This window comes from Budorcas taxicolor, chromosome 2 (assembly GCF_023091745.1).
Source record: "Budorcas taxicolor isolate Tak-1 chromosome 2, Takin1.1, whole genome shotgun sequence".
Taxonomy (NCBI): Eukaryota; Metazoa; Chordata; class Mammalia; order Artiodactyla; family Bovidae; genus Budorcas; species Budorcas taxicolor.
In genome coordinates, this window is record NC_068911.1 from 45,559,571 (window position 1) to 45,583,540 (window position 23,970).

At 44.8% G+C, this 23,970-nt stretch overlaps 2 protein-coding genes and 1 non-coding gene across 5 annotated transcripts; 1 reads left to right on the forward strand and 2 right to left on the reverse strand.

Annotated features, from left to right (window-relative positions):
- Nucleotides 1–13,595: 13,595 nt before the first annotated feature.
- TRNAE-UUC (transfer RNA glutamic acid (anticodon UUC)) lies at nucleotides 13,596–13,667 on the reverse strand. The gene has a single exon. It is a non-coding gene; the product is annotated as a tRNA-Glu (tRNA).
- A 639-nt stretch (nucleotides 13,668–14,306) lies between these two features.
- Nucleotides 14,307–18,810, reverse strand: CCDC115 (coiled-coil domain containing 115). Of its 3 annotated transcripts, none has more exons than XM_052660489.1 (6): nucleotides 18,765–18,810; nucleotides 18,208–18,494; nucleotides 18,025–18,128; nucleotides 17,854–17,936; nucleotides 17,129–17,275; nucleotides 14,307–15,636 (listed from the first exon to the last, which is right to left on the reverse strand). In XM_052660489.1, exons 2-6 carry the CDS (start codon nucleotides 18,316–18,318, stop codon nucleotides 15,524–15,526), a joined length of 558 nt encoding a protein of 185 aa, XP_052516449.1. In that variant the 5' UTR covers nucleotides 18,319–18,494; nucleotides 18,765–18,810; the 3' UTR covers nucleotides 14,307–15,523. The 3 variants fall into 3 exon arrangements, with proteins under 3 accessions (XP_052516449.1, XP_052516458.1, XP_052516465.1); XM_052660498.1 differs by lacking the exon at nucleotides 18,765–18,810 and adding an exon at nucleotides 18,583–18,745; XM_052660505.1 differs by lacking the exon at nucleotides 18,765–18,810 and having other exon boundaries at nucleotides 17,129–17,260; nucleotides 18,208–18,745.
- Nucleotides 18,420–23,813, forward strand: IMP4 (IMP U3 small nucleolar ribonucleoprotein 4). The gene is made up of 10 exons (XM_052660480.1): nucleotides 18,420–18,563; nucleotides 18,962–19,117; nucleotides 19,263–19,371; nucleotides 21,165–21,248; nucleotides 21,956–22,065; nucleotides 22,141–22,273; nucleotides 22,359–22,513; nucleotides 22,603–22,697; nucleotides 22,817–22,890; nucleotides 22,971–23,813. Exons 2-10 carry the CDS (start codon nucleotides 19,115–19,117, stop codon nucleotides 23,081–23,083), a joined length of 876 nt encoding a protein of 291 aa, XP_052516440.1. The 5' UTR covers nucleotides 18,420–18,563; nucleotides 18,962–19,114; the 3' UTR covers nucleotides 23,084–23,813.
- Nucleotides 23,814–23,970: the final 157 nt, after the last annotated feature.

Sequence of the window (23,970 nt, forward strand, 5' to 3'; positions counted from 1 at the left end):
GGTTTTCTGTCTGATTCTCTGCTTATTTTTGTTTCTCTATTTCTCTCAAAGTCTCTCTCTACTCCCTATCATAGCTGTCAGTATGTCTGTCTGTCCACCTGTCAATATCTCTATGTATCCATTTCATCTATTTGTCAGTCCTAGTAACTGTCTATTTGTAGGTCTCTGTATGTCTGTCTTTTTGACTTTCTACATTTTTGTCTATATTTATGTCTATTTTTCTATCATTTCTGTTTTTATGTCTTTCTTCCTGTTTACCTACCTTTCTGTCTGTATGAATGCTTGCATATCTATCTATCTAGCTCTTTCTCTGTCTCTCTATCTATTACTATCTCACTACCTATGCAAGTATACAGTATCTACCCACTACCCACCATCCCTCTATCTATCATCTATTTCTCTTTCTGTCTGGTTTCTAGTTGTCCACTTGTCCATCTATATCATTGTCTGCCTTTACACTTTTTGTATATCTAACTGTATGTCCTTTACTGATCTTTCTGTTCATTTGTCTATTTTAAACCTATTTTTTTTATTCATAGGTTCATCTACCACTTTTTTTTTAAACAACTGTTAGTAAACTATAAGTCATCTACATATACTTCACCCACTTAAACGATATGATTCATGGCTATTTTAATATACTCACAGTGTTGGGCATCCTCACCATAAACAATTTTAGAAAAGTTAACTTTTTAGAAGAAATTCTAGACCTCTCATCTGTTATCCACACAGGAAAACATCTATTTCTGCTTTATTGACTATGCCAAAGCCTTTGACTGTGTGGATCACAATAAACTGTGGAAAATTCTGAAAGAGATGGGAATACCAGACCACCTAACCTGCCTCTTGAGAAATCTGTATGCAGGTCAGGAAGCAACAGTTAGAACTGGACATGGAACAACAGACTGGTTCCAAATAGGAAAAGGTGTACGTCAAGGCTGTATATTGTCACCCTGCTTATTTAACTTCTATGCAGAGTACATCATGAGAAATGCTGGACTGGAAGAAACACAAGCTGGAATCAAGATTGCCAGGAGAACTATCAATAACCTCAGATATGCAGATGACACCACCCTTATGGCAGAAAGTGAAGAGGAGCTAAAAAGCCTCTTGATGAAAGTGAAAGAGGAGAGTGAAAAAGTTGGCTTAAAGCTGAACATTCAGAAAACGAAGATCATGGCATCTGGTTCCATCACTTCATGGGAAATAGATGGGGAAACAGTGGAAACAGTGTCAGACTTTATTTTTTTGGGCTCCAAAATCACTGCAGATGATGACTGCAGCCATGAAATTAAAAGACGCTTACTCCTTGGAGGAAAAGTTATGACCAACCTAGATAGCATATTCAAAAGCAGAGACATTACTTTGCCGACTAAGGTCCGTCTAGTCAAGGCTATGGTTTTTCCTGTGGTCATGTATGGATGTGAGATTTGGACTGTGAAGAAGGCTGAGTGCCGAAGAATTGCTGCTTTTGAACTGTGGTGTTGGAGAAGACTTGAGAGTCCCTTGGACTGCAAGGAGATCCAACCAGTCCATTCTGAAGGAGATCAGCCCTGGGATTTCTTTGGAAGGAATGATGCTGAAGCTGAAACTCCAGTACTTTGGCCACCTCATGTGAAGAGCTGACTCATTGGAAAAGACTCTGATGCTGGGAGGGATTGGGGGCAGTAGGAGAAAGGGACGACCGAGGATGAGATGGCTGGATGGCATCACGGACTCGATGGACATGAGTCTGAGTAAACTCCGGGAGATGGTGATGAACAGGGAGGCCTGGTGTGCTGCGATTCATGGGGTCACAAAGAGTCGGACACGACTGAGCGACTGAACTGAACTGAACTGAACATCTATTATCTCCCAATCTCCCATTCCCTCCGATCTACTTTTTTGTCTTTATAGATTTGCTTGTTCTGGACAAGTCACGTAACTCTGTTCAGCCTTGATGACTGACTTTTTTCACTCGACAAAATGTTTTCAAGGTTTATCCACATAGCGTGTATCAACCATCAATACTTAATTTCTGTTTTTCCCAAATCATTTTATGATGCCATTTTTTATATATCCAGTTGTTGATTAATAGAGTTATTTCTGCTTACTGGCTATTATGAATAATCTTGCTATGCACAATTGGGTACAAGTTTTTGTGTGGATATATGCTTTTATTTCTCTGGGCATACACCTAGGAGGGCTTCCCAGGTGGTGCTAATGGTGAGGAACCATCTGCAGTGATTTTGGAGCTTTCTTCCAAGGAGCAAGAGTCTTTTAATTTCATGGCTGCAGTCACCTTCCACAGTGATTTTGGAGCCCAAACAAAGAAAAATCTGTCATTGCTTCTACTTTTCCTCCTTCTATTTGCCATGAAGTGGTGAGACCAGATGCCATGATCTTAGTTTTCTGAATGTTGAGTTTTAAGCCAGCTTTTCACTATCCTCTTTCACCCTCATCAAGAGGCTTTTTAGTTCCTCTTCGCTTTCTGCCATTAAAGTGGTAACATCCTCATATCGGAAGTTGTTGATATTTCTGCTGGCAATCTTGAGTCCAGCTTCTGCTTCATCCAGCCTGGCATTTCACATGCTGTACTCTTCATGTAAGTTAAATAAGCAGTGTAACAATATACAGCCTTGATATACTCCTTTCCCAAATTTTATTTTATTTTTATTTTCCTTTCCCAATTTTAAACCTGTTTGTTGTTCCATGTCCAGTTCTAACTGTTGCTTCTTGACCCCCATACAGGTTTTTCAGGAGATAGGTAAGGTGGTTTGGTATTCCCATCTTTTTAAGACTTTTCTACAGCTTGTTGTGATCCACAGAGTCAAAGGCTTCAGCGTAATCAGTGAAGCATAAGTAGATGTTTTTCTGGAATTCTCTTGCTTTTCTATGATCCAACAGATGTTAGCAATTTGATCTCTGGTTCCTCTGCCTTTTCTCAATCCACCTTGTACGTCTAGACGTTCTAGATTCACAAACTGTTGAAGCCTAGCTTGAAGGATTTTGAGCATTACCTTGCCAGCATGTGAAATGAATGCTATTGTGTGGTAGTTTGAATGTTCTTTGGCATTGCCCTTCTTTGGGAATGTAATGCAAACTGACCTTTTCTAGCCCTGTGGCCATTACTGAGTTATCCAAATTTGTGGGCATACTGAGTGCAGCACTTTCACAGCATCATTTTTTATTATTTGAAATAGCTCAGCTGGAGTTCCATCACCTCCACTAGTTTTGCTTGTTGTAGTGCTTCCTAAGGCCCACTTGACTTCACACTCCAGGATGTCTGGCTCTAAGTGAGTGAACACACCATCGTGGTTATCTGGGTCATTAAGACCTTTTTTGTATAATTCTTCTGTGTATTCTTCCTACCTCTTCTTGATCTCTTCTACTTTGCCATACAGCAAGGCCTGCATATCTGTGTTTAAAACATGTATGGTTTCCCAGGTAGCACTAGTGGTAAAGAACCTGCCTGCTAATGCAGGAGATGTAAGAGATGAGGGTTTGATCCCTGGCTTGGGAAGATCCCCTGGAAGAAGGCAAGGAAACCCACTCCAGTATTCATGCCTGGAGAATCCCATGGACAGAGGAGCCTAGCAGGCTACAGTCCACAGCATCACACGGAGTTGGGCTCGACTAAAGTGACTGAGCACTTATAGGCAGAAAGTGAAAGGATAGAAAAAGATATTCCTTGCAAACCGTAATCAAAAGAAAGCAGAAGTGGCTAATAACAGACAAAATATACTTTAAATTAAAAAACTGTTCTAAGAGACAAAGAAGAACATTGTATTGATAAAAGGGTCAAAACACCAAGAAGATAATAACAATTATAAATATATGTGCACCAAACCTCAACACTCCTAAATTTGTGAAGCAGACATTAACAGAATTGAAATGAGAAATAGTTCTACAGCAGTAGTTGGATACTGCAATACCCCTACTTTCAATAATGGTTAGAACATATAGACAGAAGATAAATAGAGAAATAGAGGATTTCAGCAATGCTATACTAATTAGGCCTAACAGATATATATATATATATAAAACTCTCTGCCTAAGAAAAGCAGAATGCACATTCTTCTCAGGTACACATAAAACACTCTCCAGCATAGACCATATATTAGGCTATACAATAAGTTTTAAAATTTAGAAAGATTGAAACCATACAAAGTATACTTTCTGATTGCAATGGAATGAAACTAGAAACCAATAGCAAAAGGAAACCTAAAAATTTCACAATATGTGGAAGTTGAACAACATACTCTTAAACAACCAAGTAAAAGAAAAAATCACAAGGGAAATTAGGAAATATCTTGAGACAAAATAAAACAATAACCCAGCACACAGTACCTCATGGAGAGCCTTTCTTGGTGGTCCATGGCTACGACTGCACTCCCAGTGCAGGGGACCCAGGTTCAATCCGTTTTCAGGGAACCTGATCCTACATGCCACAACTAAGAGATCACATGGCTCAGCTAAAAGATACTGCATGCTGCAACAAAGACTGAAGATTCTGAGTGTAGCAACTAAGACCCAGTGTGGCCAAATAAATAAACTAAAAAAAAAACTTATTGAATGCAGCAGAAGCAGTGATAACTAGTAAATTTATAGCTATAAATGCTCACATTAAAAAAGAGGAATGATCTCAAATCAATAACTTAACTTCACACCTCAAGAAACTAGGAAAAGGAAGAACAAAAAACTAAACTCAAAGATAGTAGAGGGAAGGAAATATTAAAAAAAAAAAAAACTTAGTTCAGAGATAAATAAAATAGAAAATAGGAAAATGATGGAGAAATCAATAAAACCATAAGTCAGGTCTTTGAACAGAACAAAGGTGATAAAACTAGATTAAGAAGAAAAGAGAAGAATCAGATAAGAAAAACAAACAATTCAAATAAGAAAAGTGAGACAATTAATAGAATTTTACAGAAATAGAAAGGATTATTAGGGAGTACCATGGACAATTGTATGCCAAAAATTGGAATAACTTAGATGAAATGGACAAACTCCTAGAAAAACAATCTACCAAGACTGAATTATGAAGAATAGAAAATCTGAAAGGACTTATTATTAGCAAGGAGATTGAAATGCTCATCAAAAACTTCTCAACAAAGAATGTATTTTACCACAATTTAAAAAGAAAGTCACCAAAAACTCTTAGCAAAGAAAAGCCCTGGACCAGATAACCTCACTGGCAGAATTCTACCAAATATTTAAAGAAGAATAAACACCAATCCTTCTCAAACTCTTTTAAAAATTGAAGAGGAGGGGACATTTCTAAACTCATTCTGAAGCCAGTGTAACAGAAAAGAGCAAAATCTGACTCCAAGATAGATCTGTTTCTTTTACTCTAACCTTTACTTTTTTTTTTTTTTTTTGCTTCTGTTATTATAATCACTAAAAGGATGCTGTCTATAGCCCTAAGTGTACACAATGGCCTTCCTGGGGAACCTGCCCTTTGCTTGAATGTTAAACTAATATACCTTTGTTCAGCTGCAAGAGATTCTGTCCCTGCCTACCTGTGAATGGCTACAGAAAAAAAGTTAACACATCCCCTTCCTGATGTTGGCCAAGCCAAGAGATATTTTGTAAGACTAATGGCCTTTTTCTTGGGCTCCAAAATCACTGCATATGGTGACTGCTGCCTTGAAGTTAAAAGACACTTGCTTCTTGGAAGAAAAGCTATGACCAACCTGGACAGTGTATTAAAAAGCAGAGACATTACTTTGCCAACAAAGATCCATATAGTCAAAGATGGTTTTTCCAGTAGTCATGTATGTATGTAAGAAAGGCTGAGCACCAAAGAATTGATGCTTTTGAACTGTGGCATTGGAGAAGACTCTTGAGAGTCCCTTGGACTGCAAGGAGATCCAACCAGTCAATCCTAAAGGAAATAAGTTCTGAATATTCATTGGAAGGACTTACGCTGAAGTTGAAGCTCCAATACTTTGGCCACCTGATGCAAACAGCCAATTCATTGGAAAAGCCCCTGATGCTGGGAAAGATTGAAGGCAGGAGGAGAAGGGGATGACAGAGAACGAGATGGCTGGATGGCATTACTGACTCAATGGACATGAATTTGAGCAAGCTCTGGGAGGTGGTAAAGGCCAGGGAAGCCTGGCATACTGCAGTCCATGGGGTTGCAAAAAGTTGGACATGACTGAGTGACTGAACAGCAACAAATGGCCTTCTTACTTTATTTCTTCACCTCTCCCTTTCTGTTCTGTAAAAGAAACTAGCATCCAGACCCTGAGAAGATGGTACTCTAGGACACTGAGAGTCACAGTCATGTCCAACTCTTTATGACCCCATTATTGAAATGGGAAGAATTTCCCTTCTTCAGGGGATCTTCCAACCCAGGGATTGAACCCAGATCTTCTGAATTGCAGGCAGATTCCTTACCAGCTGAGCCACAAGAGAAGCCCAAGAGTGTTGGAGTGGGTGGCCTATCCCTTCTCCGGGGGATTTTCCTGACCCAGGAATTGAACTGGGATCTCCTGCATTGCTGGCAGATCCTTTACCAGTTGAGCTATCAGGGAAGCCCTAGCCCACCAAATTCTCAGACACCTGGCTTTCCAAATAAAGTTGCCATTCCTTGCCTCAGCACCTCATCTCCCAATTACTGGCCTGTTGTATGAGCAGACGGAGCCTGGATTCAGCAATACTAGCAATTTCTTTTATACTATCACTAGACTAAGAAACTGTAAGAAAAGAGAACTACTGACCAATATTCTTTATGACTATTGATGCAAAAACCCTCTACAAAATGTGTTGGAGGAATTCATTGAGACGATATCACTCATTGCTGGGTGACCTATGAGCTAGACCCAAGTAATGAGGCTCCTCACCTGCTCCTATTCACTTGCCTCCCCCATCCTAGAAGCTGTCCAAAGGACACAAATTTCTAATAATAAAGTGTTGTTGAGACCATCTGGATGGCATAAGTCTGATGGAACTCAGTTAAGACTTCTTTGTAAGTTTTTAAGATTCTGGTGGGTGAATATGGAGGTCTACTTGTGGCCATCCAAGACAAGACTTGTATGCAAGTTTCATTGCTTATTAAACCTTCCACCTACCAATTTAGAGCGTCTGCTCTTTCTTTAGTCTTTCCCTAGCTTCTGTATATGGAGGCCCATTTTAGATTTTACCCAAGAAACTCCTGAGGGTGTGAACCAACTACTGGTGAGCCAGCCAGCTGATCGAAGACATGCGCTGTCATCTGAAAAATGCATGTGACTTAAAAGTTGAGATTTAGGCTTATTTGGTGGGAATCATGTGGACTTCAAGCCCAGGAGACAGCATCTCAGGTGACCCTGAGAGAACGGTTTCTGAGGAGGCGGGGAGAATGTAGTGTAGAAGTTTGCAGCAAGGGGCAGGTAATCTGAATTTTAAGAGATTACTGTTAATTAAGGAAAATCAGATATCACAAATTAAGGGATTTTGTGCTCTTCTATGTATGGGCAGGGCAGAAATAGAGATGCAGAGGTAGAGAACAAACAAGTGGGCATGGCGGGAAGGGTGGGATGAATTGTAAGATGAGGTTCCTAATAGGAACCTGTTCCATAGCATAGGGAGCCCAGTCTGGTAGTCTATGGTGACCTAGAGGGGTGGGAAGAGGATGGGGATGATGGGAGGGAGGGCCAAGAGGGAGGAGATAGACTGGTATGTATACATATAGTGATTCACTTTGTTGTACAGCAGAAACTGACACAGCATTGTAAAGCAACTATACTATACCTTCCCAAAAAGGTAAGTCCATTTTTATTTCCTCTCAAAAAATTTTTTTTTCTTTTTTTGGCCCACATCACAGGGCATGAGGGGTGAACCCTTGCCCCCTGCAGTGGAAGGACTGGGTCTTAACCACTGGACCGCCAGGGAATCCCTAGACTCAGTCTTTTACTGAGCCTCTGTCCCTGGGCTGTGACCCTCACAAGTGCTTCTGAGCTTTTTTCCTCATTTCCTGTGACACAGGATGGCTAGTGTGGGCTGGAGTTGGTTATTTCCCTTCCTCCAGGTTGGGCAGGCTCTGGTAAAAGTTTTCCTGAGGATAAGATTTTGTTAAGGAGAACTGGGTGCTCTGGTACATTTCAAAGTAGTTTCTATCTTCCTCCCCTTGCCAGAAGCACCTGGGGATTTTTCTCCAGTCTTGACCCTGAGCAGCTGGTAGGGCTGCTGGAGGTAAAACCCACAAGAGGGTGAGGATGAACAAGATTTTAAGTTTTCCTACCAGTTGCTGACTGTAGCAGCAGCTTCTGGGCCTGGGTAGGTATGATTCTGTATTCACTCTTCTCTACAGTTTTCAAGGCAGCAGTTTTCCCTGTGACCTCAATTTTCTCATGATCTGAGAAGAGCTGCTAAACCATAGTTTATTCAGCTTTTTCCTTATTGTGAGGTCAGAAATGACATCCAAGCTCTTTTCATGCCACATCAGAGACCACTGTATCCTACTTTAAATTCTACACTGAAAAAATTAATATGATTATAGATATAATTTCTCCCCCACCTACCCAAAAGTGTGACTGAATAAACAAGTGGGGTAGTACACTCCTGTCTCAGGACCTCAGGCTGCACAAAGCTTTTCCAGATTAACTGATCGAATCAAAGTAAAGGGGTGGAATGAAGAAGGGACTTACTGACTTGTGTCTGAGGGTTTGACTCTCCTCTCGATGGAAAGTGTGCACAGGTTGGGGGTGGATAGTGGGGTGGTGGAGTGGGGCATGGCTGACAAGCCTGGATTGCTCCCCTGGAAAACCAGTGAAAGGCTGTTGCTGAGCCATGAAAGACACCGGGATTCTTGCCTCTGGAGGAGAGAAATTCAATCCAGGGCTAGAAATGAGGCATGATCGCTCAGAGCTTTTGTGTAATAAAGTTTTATTAAAGTATAAAAGAGATAGGGAAAGTTTCTGACATAGACATCAGAAGAAGGCAGAAAGAGTGCCCCACTGCTAGTCTTTAGCTGATGTTATATAGCTAACAGCAGGCTGCTAATTAGAGAAAGGGAATGTCTCAAAAGCTAGAAACTGGCACCAGGCCCCTCACCCACAACATGCATTCTGAGATAATAGTGGCAAAAGGTGAGTCATCCTGGGCTGTAAAACAATTGACATGAATCTTGAAGAAAGGCAGGTTTCCAAGTAAATATATAGTTTCCTTAACATAGATTTAGTTCACTGATTCCTAAAATGTCGATGTTCACTCTGGCCATCTCCTGTTTGATCACTTCCAATTCATGGACCTAACATTCCAGGTTCCTACGCAATGTTATTCTTTACAGCATCGGACTTTACTTCTATCACCAGTCACATCCACAACTGGGTGTTGTTTTTGCTTTGGCTCCATCCCTTCATTTTTTCTGGAGTTATTTCTCCACTGATCTCCAGTAGTATATTGGGCACCTACCAACCTGGGGAGTTCATCTTTCAGTGTCCTATCTTTTCACCTTTTCATACTGTTCATGGGGTTCTCAAGGCAAGAATACTGAGTGGTTTGCCATTTCCTTCTCCAATGGACCACATTTTGTCAGAACTCTCCACCATGACCCGTCCATCTTGGGTGGCCCTACATGGCATGGCTCATAGTTTCATTGAGTTAGACTAGACTGTGGCCCATGTGATCAGTTTGACTAGTTTTCTGTGATTGTGGTTTTCATTCTGTTGGCCCTCTGATGGATAAGGATCTTATGGAAGCTTTCTGATGGGAGAGACTGACTGAGGGGGAAACTGGGTCTTGTTCTGATGGGCAGGGCAATGCTCAGTAAATTCTTAATACAATTTTCTGTTGATGGGTGGGGCTGTGTTTCCTCCCTGTTGTTTGATCTGAGGCCAAACTATGGTGGAAGTAATGAATATAATGGCGACTTCCTTCAAAATGTCCCTTGCATACACTGCTGAAATGAGTGCCCCTGCCCCTGCAGCAGGCCACTGCTGACCCAAACCTCCACAGGAGACGCTCAAGCACTGTTCTGGTTCAGTCTGTGTGCAGTCTCTGGGTCCTGGTGCACACAAAGGTTTGTTTGGGCCCTCCGAGTGTCAAACAAACTAATGGACTGGAATGGGTAAATTTAACTCAGATGACCATTATATCTACTACTGTGGGCAAGAATCCCTTAGAAGAAACAGAGTAGCCCTCACAGTCAACAAAAGAGTCCGAAATGCAGTCCTTGGATGCAGTCTCAAAACAGAATGATCTCTGTTCATTTCCAAGGCAAACCATTCAATATCACGGTAATCCAAGTCTATGCCCCAACCAGTAATGCTGAAGAAGCTGAAGTTGAACGGTTCTATGAAGACCTACAAGATCTTCTTGAACTAACACCCAAAAGAGATGTCCTTTTCATTATAGGGGACTGGAATGCAAAAGTAGGAAGTCAAGAGATACCTGGAGTAACAGGCAAATTTGGCCTTGGAGTACAAAATGAAGCAAGGCAAAGGCTAACAGAGTTTTTCCAAGTGAACACACTGGTCATAGCAAACACCCTTTTCCAATAACACAAGAGAAGACTCTACACATGGACATCACCAGATGGTCAATACCGAAATCAGATTGATTATATTTTTTGCAGCCAAAGTTGGAGAAGCTCTATATAGTCAGCAAAAACAAGACCAGGAGCTGGCTGTGGCTCAGATCATAAACTCCTTATTGCCAAATTCAGACTGAAATTGAAGAAAGTAGGGAAAACCACTAGACCATTCAGGTATGATCTAAAGCAAATCCCTTATGATTATACAGTGAAAGTGAAGTTGCTCAGTCATGTCCGACTTTTTGCGGCCTCATTGACTGTAGCTTACCAGGCTCCTCTGTCCATGGAATACTCCAGGCAAGAGTACTGGAGTGGGTTGCCATTTCCTTCTCCAGGGGATCTTCCTGACCCAGGGATCAAAACTGGGTCCCCTGCATTGCAGGCAGACACTTTACCATCTGAGCCATCCATATCTAGGAGGATTATACAATGGAAGTGACAAATAAATTCAAGGGATTAGATCTGATGAGTGCCTGAGGAACTATGGATGGAGGTTTGGGACAGTATACAGGAGTCAGTGATCGAGACCATCCTCAAGAAAAAGAAATGCAAAAAGCAAAATGGTTGTCTGAGGAGGCCTCACAAATAGCTGAGAAAAGAAGAGAAGCAAAAGGCAAAGGAGAAAAGGAAAGATATAAGCATCTGAATGTAGAGTTCCAAAGAATAGCACGGAGAGATACGAAAGCCTTCCTCAGTAATCAATGCAAACAAATAGAGGAAAACAATAGAATGGGAAAGACTAGAGATCTCTTCAAGAAAATTAGAGATATACCAAGGGAACATTTCATGCAAAGATGGGCTCGATAAAGGACAGAAATGGTATGGACCTAACAGAAGCAGAAGATATTAAGAAGAGGTGGCAAGAATACACAGAAGAACTGTACAAAAAAGATATTCATGACCCAGATAACCATGATGGTGTGATCACTCACCTAGAGCCAAACATCCTGGAATGTGAAGTCAAGTGGGTCTTAGAAAGCATCACTACGAACAAAGCTAGTGGAGGTGATGGAATTCCAGTTGAGCTATTTCAAATCCTGAAAGATGATGCTGTGAAAGTGCTGCACTCAATATGCCAGCAAATTTGGAAAACTCAGCAGTGGCCACAGGACTGGAAAAGGTCAGTTTGCACTCCAATCCCAAAGAAAGGCAATGAAAAAGAATGTGCAAACTACTACACAAGTGCTCTCATCTCACACGCTAGCAAAGTAATGCCGAAAATTCTCCAAGTGAGGCTTCAACTGTATGTGAACTGAGAACTTCCAGATGTTCAAGCCGGATTTAGAAAAGGCAGAGGAACCAGAGATCATATTGCCAACATCCATTGAATCATTGAAAAAGGATGAGAATTCCAGAAAAACATCTACTTCTGCTTTATTGACTACAGCAAAGCCCTTGACTGTGTGGATCACAAACAAACTATGGAAAATTCTTAAAGAGATGGGAATATCAGACCACCTGACCTGCCTCCTGAGAAAACTGTATGCAGGTCAAGAAGCAACAATTAGAACTGGACATGGAACAACAGACTGGTTCCAAATTGGGAAAGGAGTACATCAAGGCTGTATACTGTCACCCTGCTTGTTTAACTTATATGCAGAGTATATCATGTGAAATGCTGGGCTGGATGAAACACAAGCTGGAATCAAGATTGCTGGGAGAAATATCAATAACTTCAGATATGCAGATGACACCACCCTTATGGCAGAAACTGAAGAGGAACAGAAGAGCCTCTTGATGAAGGTGAAAATGGAGAGTGAAAAAGTTGGCTTAAAACTCAACATTCAGAAAACTAAGATCATGGCATCCGGTCGCATTACTTCATGGCAAATAGGGAAATAATGGAAACAGTGAGAGACTTTATTTTGGTGGGCTCCAAAATCATTGTAGATGGTGACTGCAGCCATGAATTTAAAAGACACTTGCTCCTTGGAAGAAAAGTTATGACCAACCTAGACAGCATATTAAAAATAGTTTTGCGACCTGGTTCGAAGAATTGACTCATTGGAAAAGACCCTGATGCTGGGAAAGATTGAAGGCTGGAGGAGAAGAGGACAACAGATGAGATGGCAGAAGAGCATCACCGACTCGACGGACGTGAGTTTGAGTGAACTCCGGGAGTTGGTGATGGACAGGGAAGCCTGGCGAGCTGCAATTCATGGGGTCACAAAGAGTCGGACACTACTGAGGGACTGAACTGAAGGGCACTGAGCCTTCCTGCCTGTTACCCTCTTATCAGGAACCCCAGCCACTGGATCACAGGAGGAACACAGCAGCCACAGGGCTAAGAAAGTTAAATTTTTCAGGGAACTCTCCAGTTCCTCCCTGCACCCAGCACATCGCCCCTCCACGGACTCAGGTCAGCAGCAGCTCACCCTGGCTTGCCGGAAGTCTCTTGGGCCAATCTGCAGCGGTGGGGCTCCACCTCTACTTGCCGCACAGCCCTTCAGGGAGGAGCCGGAGAGCAGGGACGCCCAGCGCAGCGGAGGTTTAATATTTAAAAATTAAATATTTAATATGTAAATAATATTATTAATTCTGTAGTATTAAGGCACTGTATTATATAGGCAGTATATAAGGTATCTTATGTAGTATATAAGGTATCTTATGTAGCTGTTAGAGAACAACTAGCCAATAATGCCGGAGAAGGCAATGGCACTCCACTCCAGTACTCTTGCCTGGAAAATCCCATGGACGGAGGAGCCTGGTGGGCTGCAGCCCATGAGGTCGCGAAGAGTCAGACACGACTGAGCGACTTCACTTTCACTTTTCACTTTCCTGCATTGGAGAAGGAAATGGCAACCCACTCCAGTGTTCTTGCCTGGAGAATCCCAGGGGCGGGGGAGCCTGGTGGGCTGCCGTCTATGGGGTCGTACAGAGTCGGACATGACTGAAGCGACTTAGCAGCAGCAGCAGCTAATAATGTGATGAAAACTGACAATGATTAAAACATTTAAGAATGGGCCTCGGAGCTTCCTGGGCATCGATTTCGCTAGGATTAAATGGAAAGAAACAGTTAATCGGACTTGAGATGTACTAAAGGCAAAAAAACTGAAACTTTGGCAAATAACTCCAAATAAAACGGCACTCCAAGTTCCCATACCGGGAGTCGAACCCGGGCCGCCTGGGTGAAAACCAGGAATCCTAACCGCTAGACCATATGGGAACCACTAGAAGGACAGCTCCCTTATTCGTATCTATATCATCTGCGTCAGCCTGTCGTCAGCACACCCACAAGCCTGCGCACTTCACTTTGCGCGCGCTTGTAGCATTTCGGCCTGACTGCGGCTGCGCGAGCTCGGGTCTGCCTACGCAGTTTGTCAGCGTATCGGGCGTCTCTTGAAGGTATGGACTCTTTCCCCGGAAAGCGCCCTCTAGAACCCGAGCGAGAGTGGGTGACGAGGCGCTTGCATCCCTCTTGGACCTTGGGCGCCCCCGAAGCCTAGTTTCAAACAGTAAACGAAGGAGGGCTATTGCTTGACCTTCGTTGTCAACTGACGTCTAAAACAAAAGACTTCTCTCCCCGTGGCCACCCCCCTCCCCCGGCACCCGCCTCAGGACCAGGTTCCCAGAGAAAATCTTTTCCTAGAATGGCGAAAACAGGGTGTTCACCTTCGCTCATTTTGGCTTGAGAATCTCTGAAATGCAACTTTTGTGTTGGGGGACGGATGCCCTTTTCCCCTTCAGTCACATTGTTTCGAGTGCTTCAATTAAGTTTTTCACAGACAAAGGTAGGGTGCCCCCTCTCCGAAATTCCTCCAGTCCAACCAGAAAATTTGCCCTACTGCGATTCAAGTGTATTTTTATTAAAGGCTCAAGAATTAAAACAGTGTCTGTGTTAAGACACTGGTACCTGTGTCTTAACTTACATTAAGATAAATGAAAAAAATGGAAATGCCAAAATATGGTAGGGGTATACAACACTGGGATTAATCGAAAGAAAAGGGTGGCATTTCAAATCAGCGCTAAGGATGGTCCACTGTATGAACTATGGTAGAAAAGAGGAAGTTGAGTGCAGGACTCACCCGGTACTTCACTTGAATACAAAAGTTCTTGAGGAAAACACTGGAGAATTCCCTTATTATCCCATCAACCGCAATCCCAAAGCCAGAAATCATAAAATAGCTACCTGATAATTTCAACTGTTCTAAGAAACTTGATTTAAACACACAAGAGCTGAGAGAGCTTTCACCTTACTCATTACGCTATTCAACTGTTCTGTGCAGTTTAATGCAATGTGTTTTATAATAAAAAGTTAAACCCACCATAAGTAAAGTTAAAACACAAAAACTGGGAAAAAAGATACATCTCATAAACAAAAAACTAACATCCCCATAAGCTCCTAGAAACTGCTAAAAATATCAACAAGCCCATAGGAAAATGAAGCCAGGACACAGAGTTTCTGGCCCCACAACAAATTAAAAGACTCATTCTTGAAAGGCAAAAGCAGTCGTTTAAAAACCTGAATGGTGTCTTGAAAGAGTTCCCTTGAAAATTTAGGTCAGATCCTTTTTACTTTCTGGCTTAAAACCTGCTAAGCATTCCCCATCTACTTAGGTATGTGTGTTTTTCTATCAGTGCAGAATCATTCTGTCCTGATCTGTGTAGCTATGTATGTTTTTTTTCCTCCATCAAAGTCAGTTTTAAGGATCTAGAGAAACTGAAGCACCTACTTCTTGTCCTTCCCTGCCACTAGCTGTGTAGTATTTCATCCAGTAATGAAAATCCACAGCTAACTGATGCATGAAGTTGTTATTGTTCAATATGAACTAACCTAACAGCTTTGTGACTGCTCTACATGGATGTGAGTTTACAAGTGGTTTCACAGTAGTAACTTTCAACATTATGCAGTTTGCCTCTTCAGCCTTCCCCACCTAACAAAGTTGGAAACATGCAGACCAGAGAAGTATTAAGGAGCAGGAGTTAGTTCGGGTGGCGGGCAATCTGTGAAGGAGGAAGGGCTGATAAGGGAGCCACATCGAAGAATAGCTGTTCCCACTGCCTTGCTTCTGTGGTGACAGGTCAGGGAGCCCTGGGTTCTAGCTGCTTGAGTTTCTCCTGGAGTTCCTGGAGCTGGCTTCGACCCCAGCTGATGCGGCTCTGAAGGCTGGCCATGTCTGCAGCCAGCTGCAGACCTAGAGAAGGAGAAGAGATTGTCACTGTGGTATCTATGGTGCCACATGTCTCAAGGGGCTCTGGACACCCTCAGGCCACTTTGGCCTTCAAACTATTCCTAAAACATTCCAGGTACAGCTGGCATTGACTCCTTGAGAACCTAACTGGACTCATACTCTCAAGTCCTTCAGGTCATTGCTAAAATGTTACTTCCCCCTCAAATTTCCTTGGCCCTCTTACAGCACCCACCAGGAACTAAAAATTCACAGATCATAACATAGTCTCTGTCCTTATATCATTCCTTCTTTTCTCCATTATCACAGGCCCTCACTACTCTTGCCCTCTCTCCTTCTACTTGTTTTCTCTGCCCCCAAGAGTGGTCCACATTCTGGACCCACACCTATGTTGCTTCCACTTGATCTCTCTCCTGGAATAGCTGTTGGGAAGTCCTCTGGGCCCTCCACACCACCCAGTCCACTGACCAGTCCTGTCTTCTGCCATACTGCCTGGTCCCACTGATCACTCCCTCCAGGTAACACTTTACCCTCCTGATGTTGCTTCTGCCCCACTCCTTAGTCTTCTTGACTGGCCTCTTCCCTTCTTTTCCCCTTACTTCCTGTTCACATTCCTGGGACCTCTGCTGACCTCATCCCATTTCAACTTTAATGCTGTGGCTGTGTCAGCAACTTGGGAATTTAAAACCAGTGTTATGCAGTGAGTTCTCAAATCTCTTTCTCCAGTCCAGGCCTCTTCCAAACTCCAGATACATGTACCCAACCATCCACTCAAAATCTCCACCACACCAGGAACATACCCCACACCACTCCTGACTGTACCTCAGCTGCGGCTCTGTGGCCCTCCCGCCTCACCTTTTCAGGCATTCTGACTACAGACTGGGCGCCTCCCTTACTCCTGAATTGGTCTATCAGCAAATCCTGTGGTTTCCACTAGAAAAAACATGCAGTTTTCCCCCGACTTCCCCTGTCTTCCACTGTCCACACCACCTCCACTCTTGTCCACTGGCCTCCTCTCTGCCACACCAGATGCAACATCACCTCAGAGATCTGCCCTGGTTGGTCCCCGGCACCTAGAACACTGTTCCCCAGATCACCAACAAAGCTCTTTCCTTTATCTCTTCAGAGGCCTTTCCAGGCTACCAAATATACAACAGCTCCCCTAGGCTATGCCATCCACTGTGCTCTCTCTACCTTATTTTTTCATAGCAACTTTCATTGCCTGGTATTTTAGGGCCTACTTATTTGTTTTCACACATGTTGTTTTTCTGCCCTCAATAAAGATCCAATGAGGGTGTTATACCTTTTGTTTCCTGCTGTATCCCCAGCACCTCCTATGAACCTGAACTCTGCCAACAGCCAATAAATGCTTTTTTAAAAAACCGTAGGTGTGCAACAAGTCTGAAACGGAGAAAACCTGCAAAGCCTTTTGCAGACTAATCCCAAGCCTGGCATTAGCACTCCCTGTAGACAGAAGGTCCCTTTCAGGGTCACTCACCCTCCCGGAAGCTGGCTTGAGCTTGTCGCAGACTGTGAGGAACCAGGATTCCAAACCATTTCAAAGGGTTCTGGGGAGCTGGGGAGGAGTCTGGCTCTGGAGTCCTTGGGAGACCCTTGCGCCTGCGCAGAGCTGAAGAAACAAAGGCTGGGGGTCTTGTTATTAATACCTGGCCGTCTTCTTGGCGACAATGTTAAACTTGATCTAAGCTCAAGATCCCAGAAAATACCAACTGTTGTAAAATCCGTTTTATGTTTTGGAAAACACCTTTTTACAAGCCCCTTGTGTCTGTACACTCTTTTTTACTGACATAAAATCAGCAAATGACCCCCCTTGTTTTCCTTTGAAAAAGGTACACAGACTTTTTGCCATTTTGCCTGAACCTGCTGAAAAGCCAGACACACCCTTCAACTCCCCACTGTCTCATGAATGATTAACTGGGATTAGAAATTTGTCCCCCTGAAACTAGCTAGACACAGAAATAAACATCTGTTCAGGGGAGACTTCCTCTGACTGCAGAACAGTTCTAACGGTAAAGGACTCACCCATAACTTTCTATTCCCCCTGTAAATCTAAGGCAAAAAAACCGCTCTGCTGAGATTTTCATATCTTCAGAACTGGGGCGCGCTCTATCGCAACAGCCTAAATAAAATCATCTTCTCAGACGTCCCATGCATTTTATCTTTTATATGGGAAGGGGCCCGACGAGAAGACGGGGAGCTCACCTGCCTCGCGGGATCCCACTTCTTCTGGAGTCTGGGTGCCGGCTCTCACCATCCAGAACTTCTGGAGTCCGTCCTCAGCCTCGCTACAGAACGAGAAGGGAGATTGGACCTTTGGCGGCGCCGGCCCGGCCCTCTGCCCGCCCACCCGCTGCAGCATGCAAGGCTCCTCACCCGGTGCAGACGCGGACTTGGGGCTCCATGTGGGACGCATACTGCAGGGGCCCTACTGACTTGGCACCCATTGCATAGCGCGCTTTGGAGAGCGAGAGCCAGCCCTGGGAAGAGAGAAGAGAGAGGTGAAACAAGGTAACTTCCGTGCGCTGGCCAGTCCGCCCTCCCGCCCGAAGCTCCCACCTCCTCCACCCGGGCGTTTAGCGCTTGCCGCTTCGCCTCCAGTTGCTCCAGGTCTCCGAGGAGCTGCAGGAGAAGAAAGTCCAGCTCTGCCCGCAGATCCCGAGAAGCCATCTGCTACGCAGGGTCGAGAGCCGGCTCCTGACAGGTAGCCCAATCAGTGTCCGCCGGCCTAGCAGGACAGCCAATAGGCGTGCGAGGCCCGCCCTCTCTGGGGCTCCCAGTCGTGGGTGGATTGTGGCTGGCTGCTTTGCGCTTTTCAGGATCAGCGCGGCCTCGGAGCTGCGACCCTGAAAGTGATAACCTTCGTCAGGCAAGCATCCGAAGGGGACCAGCCACCCGGACAGTCGGCAAGAGCTGTGGGTATCTCCGAATTACTTCTGGAAGCGGCCGCGACTTAAACGTAGGGTTGTCGGAGTGGCGATGAAACGAGGCGTCCATTTTAAAGGAGGGGCGGCTTTAATTTCAGAATGGGCGGGTAGGCGATCATCTGGTCAATCGCTGAACAGCTTTTACAGCTGCTGGAGCCTACAGTTATGATTATTTTAGGGGTTCCTCACCTTCAAATCGAACATTCGCCTCCTCGCGGTAGGTAGTGAAGCCGGGCTGTCGCCTTTATTAACTGCCGGTCTAAGCCACGTGACAGCACCTTGCCGCCCTATCCTGCCTATTGGTTGCTTCAGTGAGCACGCGCTTCAGTCTGGTCAATCGCTTTGCGACTCCCACCAGTTAGCCATTTTAACTTCGGGCATTGTAGGAATCAGCGGAATCCGACGAGGTCTGTACCGACTTTTGATTAAGGGCGGAAGTGAGGACGGCGGAAGCGAGGACTGCGTGGCGGAAGCGAGGACTGCGTTGCGCAAGCGGTATCCAAAGAGTCTCCTGGACCCACGTGGAAGTTGCGGTCAGGATGGTAGGAGGGATGTTTTAAACTCCTGTTTTGGAGGTCGGGGGCTCGTGGAGGCTGGGGTTGTGGCCGGTGAGGTCGGGGCGTATGTTTCTGGAGCCTGCTTTGCTTGGCGAAAACGGGTCGTCTGAATGGGCCCGCTCTTCCCCAGCTGCGCCGCGAGGCCCGCCTTCGCCGCGAGTACCTGTACCGCAAGGCACGAGAGGAGGCTGAGCGAACAGCCCAGGAGAGGAAGGACAAGGTTCGGCGCGCGCTTGAGGGTACGTGTGTCCCCCGCTCTCCGATCTTTTCTAGAGACTTTAGTTTTAAAACCCGACGGGAAACAGGCCCCAATGCTGTAAAACGCGTTTAATTAGCATTTACTGGTGTTAGGGTGGTGAGTATCCTTTCACGTATTTACTGGTCATTTCCCTAACTGTTCGATCTTCCTCATGGTTTGCAGATGTTCCTTTCGAGATGGTATGAATTACTTGTCATTTGTGTTACAGTATGCAGATTTTACAGCTTGCTTATTAATTTTATTTACAGTGTCTTTATTGTTGTTTAGTCGCTAACTTGCAGTGTCTAGGCCTTTCCAGATTTAAACATTTCACGTGGTCCTAACATATTTCCCCTGCATCGTTTCTGTTCTTGCTACCTGTTTTCACTACAAGGTAATATCTGATTGTCTTTTACTGCTGTTACAAGTCCCTTGTATTTGAAAACTGTTAATTCGTGTAGAACTTCATTTTATTTGCGTTGTAAATTAGGAATTTAACTTTGCAATATTTTGCCCACTTTCCATTTGCCCTGCTGTTAAAGCAGTCTGTCACACATGCCTGATTGGAAATGCTTTATTTATATGGATCTTGTTGGTTCTTGTGTTGGAGCTCTGTTTCCTGATAGTACATCAACTCAATACCTCTGTTTTAAATTCACTTTGATTGTCTTAGGTTTTAGACATGTAAAGTATTGTAGTATGTATATTTATGTCAAGCATAATGTAAAACAGAGCTTCTCAGTGCTAGTGGTAAAAGAATCTACCCTGCTGATGCAAGAGGTGTGGGTTCAAACCCGGAGTGGGAAACGGCAACTCACTCCAGTATCCTTGCCTGGAAAATTCCAGGGACAGAGGAACCTGGCAGACTGCTGCCCATGGATCCCGTTGGGACTGAGCTCCTGCTGTAATGACCTATCTACTCATGTTAAAAAATGAAACTGATAAATATATTGAAGTTCAGAAATATTTTCCCCGACCTAGAGAACCACAGTATTGAATATTGATTAAAAATAAGCCATTTCCTTCCTCTTCTTTTTTGCCTGTATCATGCTTGTTTGTAATACTAAATCATATTGGTTGATTTTAGGTAGTATTAGGTTTTGTGTATTCTTTTGCCACATTATGTTTTTGTTTGGCATTGTTACTAAGATACATTGAGTGTAGGTGAGGCTCCTCCAGGTGAATATTCCACAGGGTCTTCATCCAATTCACTGTTGGGGGTGGACAGCTTATTTTTAGTTTGGGTCAGCCCTGCTGCTGTGAACACTGTCTTCAGTGTGCAAGAGTTTGTCCAGGGTATGTTAGAAGTGCTGGGTTCAAAGGACATGCTCCAAAGTGGGCATGGCCACACAGCCCAGCCGTTCTGCCAAATCTAGCCTTAATTCACAGAGGGAACCTCTGACCCAGAGCATCACAATTAATGATTTTTATGTCAGAGGATTTGAGGGTTTCTGATCCACCTTAATATAGAATGAGTAGTTTCCATTTATTTTTTTAACGTTGTTAATTTTTTTCTGACTACAAAGGGAATGCATACTTGTGGGTACATAGTTTAGAAACCTCTCAAGTCTTGACACTCAGGACCCATAGTAAATGAAATCACCTATAAACACTCTTAACAAGGTGGCATATAGCCAAAAATAATTGTTTCATTACCACCTCCACCTCTAATTACATATCAGCTCTCTGCTCAGAAACGAGTAAAGGGGTATTTTTCCATCAAGTCTGTACAGTGTTGTAAAAACTGAAGGTTCTATGCATGTCTCTCTCAACCTCTCTGTTTTCCCCCTGCAGAGAACCGCCTGATTCCCACCGAGTTACGCAAGGAAGCTCTGGCCTTACAGGGGTCTCTGGAGTTTGAGGATGCCGGTGGTGAAGGTGACCTTCCCTGACTCTATGGGCCAGCTTCTCTTCCTGCACTTGAGTCCACTCACTTCTGTATCATTCCTGAGACACCTTGAAGAAAGGCTGTGAAGCTCCTGATCCTGAAACGGTCTTCCAGGCACCCTCATGGCTGTGCACAGATGACACCTCAGGGGACCTCTCACTGAGTGCTCCCAGTTCTGTTTACATGGCACACAGTATTACCCCACTTTGTACTTTGTTTTGTCTGTTAATTGGCCCTCTCACTAGGAATGTAGGTTCTGCTGGGACAGAACAGTGTCATTTTTTTCATTTGTGTCCCCAGCTACCAGTACTTCATTGGTATCCAGATGTTTGATTCATTGCATTATTCAACAAATATGAAAGGAATCACAGCATAAATATTTGTTGTGAGGTAAAGGAGTCTGTTACTCTGGGCCTTAACAGAATCTGGACTTGTGCTCACATGGTAGCTACTTGTTCCATGTGATTACCGGAGCTTAAATGAACTAGAATCAAATATAAAGATTCAGTTCCTCGATCACACTTGTGCTTGTAGCCAGTTTGGCCAGGGGTCACCCTGTTGCCCAGAGCAGGTACAGAGCGTTTCCATTCTTGCTGGTATTGTCAGACAGTGTTGTTCTAGGTGGATTTGGCCATTGGGCATTAGCATTTCACTGCCTTCGGCAATATCGTGTTCTCGTGCCTCACGCTCCTCACAGGTGTGACCAACCACGTAGATGATGAGTATCGCTGGGCAGGGGTTGAGGATCCCAAGGTCATGATTACTACCTCCCGAGATCCTAGTTCCCGCCTTAAGATGTTTGCAAAGGTATGACGACAAGCGTGAGTGGGAGGTGTTCAGAGACTCGGAGCCCCATCCTAACCAGAGGGAGTTCACCTGCAGGAGCTGAAGTTGGTGTTCCCTGGTGCCCAGCGCATGAACCGTGGCCGGCATGAGGTAGGAGCTCTGGTGCGAGCCTGCAAAGCCAATGGGGTCACTGACCTGCTGGTTGTCCACGAGCATCGAGGCACACCCGGTAAGGCTGGTGGGAGGGAGCTCGGTGCTGCGAGGGTGGCTGGCTAGGAGCAGAAGGTCTCTGACGGCTTGTGTGGTCCTGCCAGTGGGGCTCATTGTCAGCCACCTGCCCTTTGGCCCAACTGCGTACTTCACACTGTGCAACGTAGTCATGAGGCATGACATCCCTGACCTGGGCACTGCATCAGAGGCCAAACCTCATCTCATCATACACGGCTTCTCCTCCCGCCTGGGTAAGCGGGTGAGTCTGTGGCCATGAGCTGGGGGCTGGGGGCTGGGAGCTGGGGGTGCGAGGCCAGGCATTTGAGGCTTTTCTTCCTGCTGCCCTAGGTCTCTGACATACTTCGCTACCTGTTCCCTGTGCCCAAAGATGACAGCCACCGGGTCATCACCTTCGCCAACCAGGATGACTACATCTCCTTCCGGTGGGTCTGTTGGCTGGGCTCAAGTGATGTCCCAACCTTTATGCCCCTGTACTGTTTGTTGTTTATCCTGTAGCTGCTCCCTGCCTCCCTTCAACCCTGCCCTGCCCACTTTGCCCCAGGCACCATGTATACAAGAAGACCAACCACCGCAACGTGGAGCTGACCGAGGTTGGGCCGCGCTTTGAGCTGAAGTGTGAGTTTGGGGCTTTCTCCTGCATCTGGTGGGGGCAGTGCTGGATATGTAGGTGACCATATCTCACCCCCTTCCCCCAGTGTACATGATCCGCCTGGGCACGCTGGAACAAGAGGCCACTGCAGACGTAGAATGGCGCTGGCACCCCTACACCAACACCGCACACAAGAGAGTCTTCCTGAGTGCTGAGTAGCCCACTCGCTAATGAGGATGTGGACCTGGACCTGGGAGGTGGGGAGAGGTCAGATAAAATCTAATTGCTGTAGCACCCTGTTTACCTCTTATGTGGTCAGGGCAGGTCTGTTGGGTTGAGCGTGAAAGGTGTGGGGGTCTCCTCAGGTGCGGACCTGGCAGCTCTGGGACGTCCTCAGGCCTGGTAGTGACTGCCAGTAGGACAAGGCAGACCTGAGGCAGTGACTAGCTCCTGGGCTGTTGGGAGGGTTTGCTGCTACCCTGGGAGATCTGGTGCTGCTGTTAGTGGCCGTGAACATTCATCATCTGGGAATGGGAATAAAAGTGTGAGCCTAGAAGTCTCACAGAGGAGGTTGGCCCTGGGGACCAGCTTTCAGCCAGGGCAGGCAGAAAATAAACAAGATGCAAACCATTTATTCATTTCATTGTGGCCTCCTTTGAGTGTAATTCAAGCTCCGCAGAGAACCCAGTGCAGTTGGGTTCACCAGCAGTGGGAAGCTTTATATGGTCATCTTTCCCTTTAAGAAGCTCTTTAGGATCTCCCTAGATTACCGAGGATCTCTCTTAAGTTATCAAGGATGTCTGGTATATGAATTCCCCACTTTTTGATGGGCACAAACTCAACTTGTTTCCTGTTTTAACAGCCACAAATATTGCTTCAGGAACACTGAACGTAACGTCTGTGCATATTTATACAAGTATATCTGATGAGTAAACTGCTGCAAGTGGAATTGTGTCTTGAAAATGATTATAGATGCTGCTGAATTGTCCTCCAAGAGGCTGTCTCTTCCAGCCACTGTCAGTAGATCTGAGTGTTTCCTGTGTTCTTGCCATAACTGGGGACTGTCAGACTTGGTCAAGCTCTGGGTGCAAAATTGTTCCTCAATT

Coding starts and splice junctions, on each gene's coding strand:
- CCDC115 (XM_052660489.1), bottom strand. CDS start 18,318: ATGGCTTCTCGGGATCTGCGGGCAGAGCTGGACTTTCTTCTCCTGCAG. Junction 18,129..18,207: donor TAAACGCCCGGGTGGAGGAG/GTGGGAGCTTCG, acceptor CTCTCTTCCCAG/GGCTGGCTCTCGCTCTCCAA. Junction 15,637..17,128: donor TCAAGCCAGCTTCCGGGAGG/GTGAGTGACCCT, acceptor CTCCTTCTCTAG/GTCTGCAGCTGGCTGCAGAC.
- IMP4 (XM_052660480.1), top strand. Junction 21,249..21,955: donor TGAGGATGCCGGTGGTGAAG/GTGACCTTCCCT, acceptor CGCTCCTCACAG/GTGTGACCAACCACGTAGAT. Junction 22,514..22,602: donor CCTCCCGCCTGGGTAAGCGG/GTGAGTCTGTGG, acceptor CTGCTGCCCTAG/GTCTCTGACATACTTCGCTA.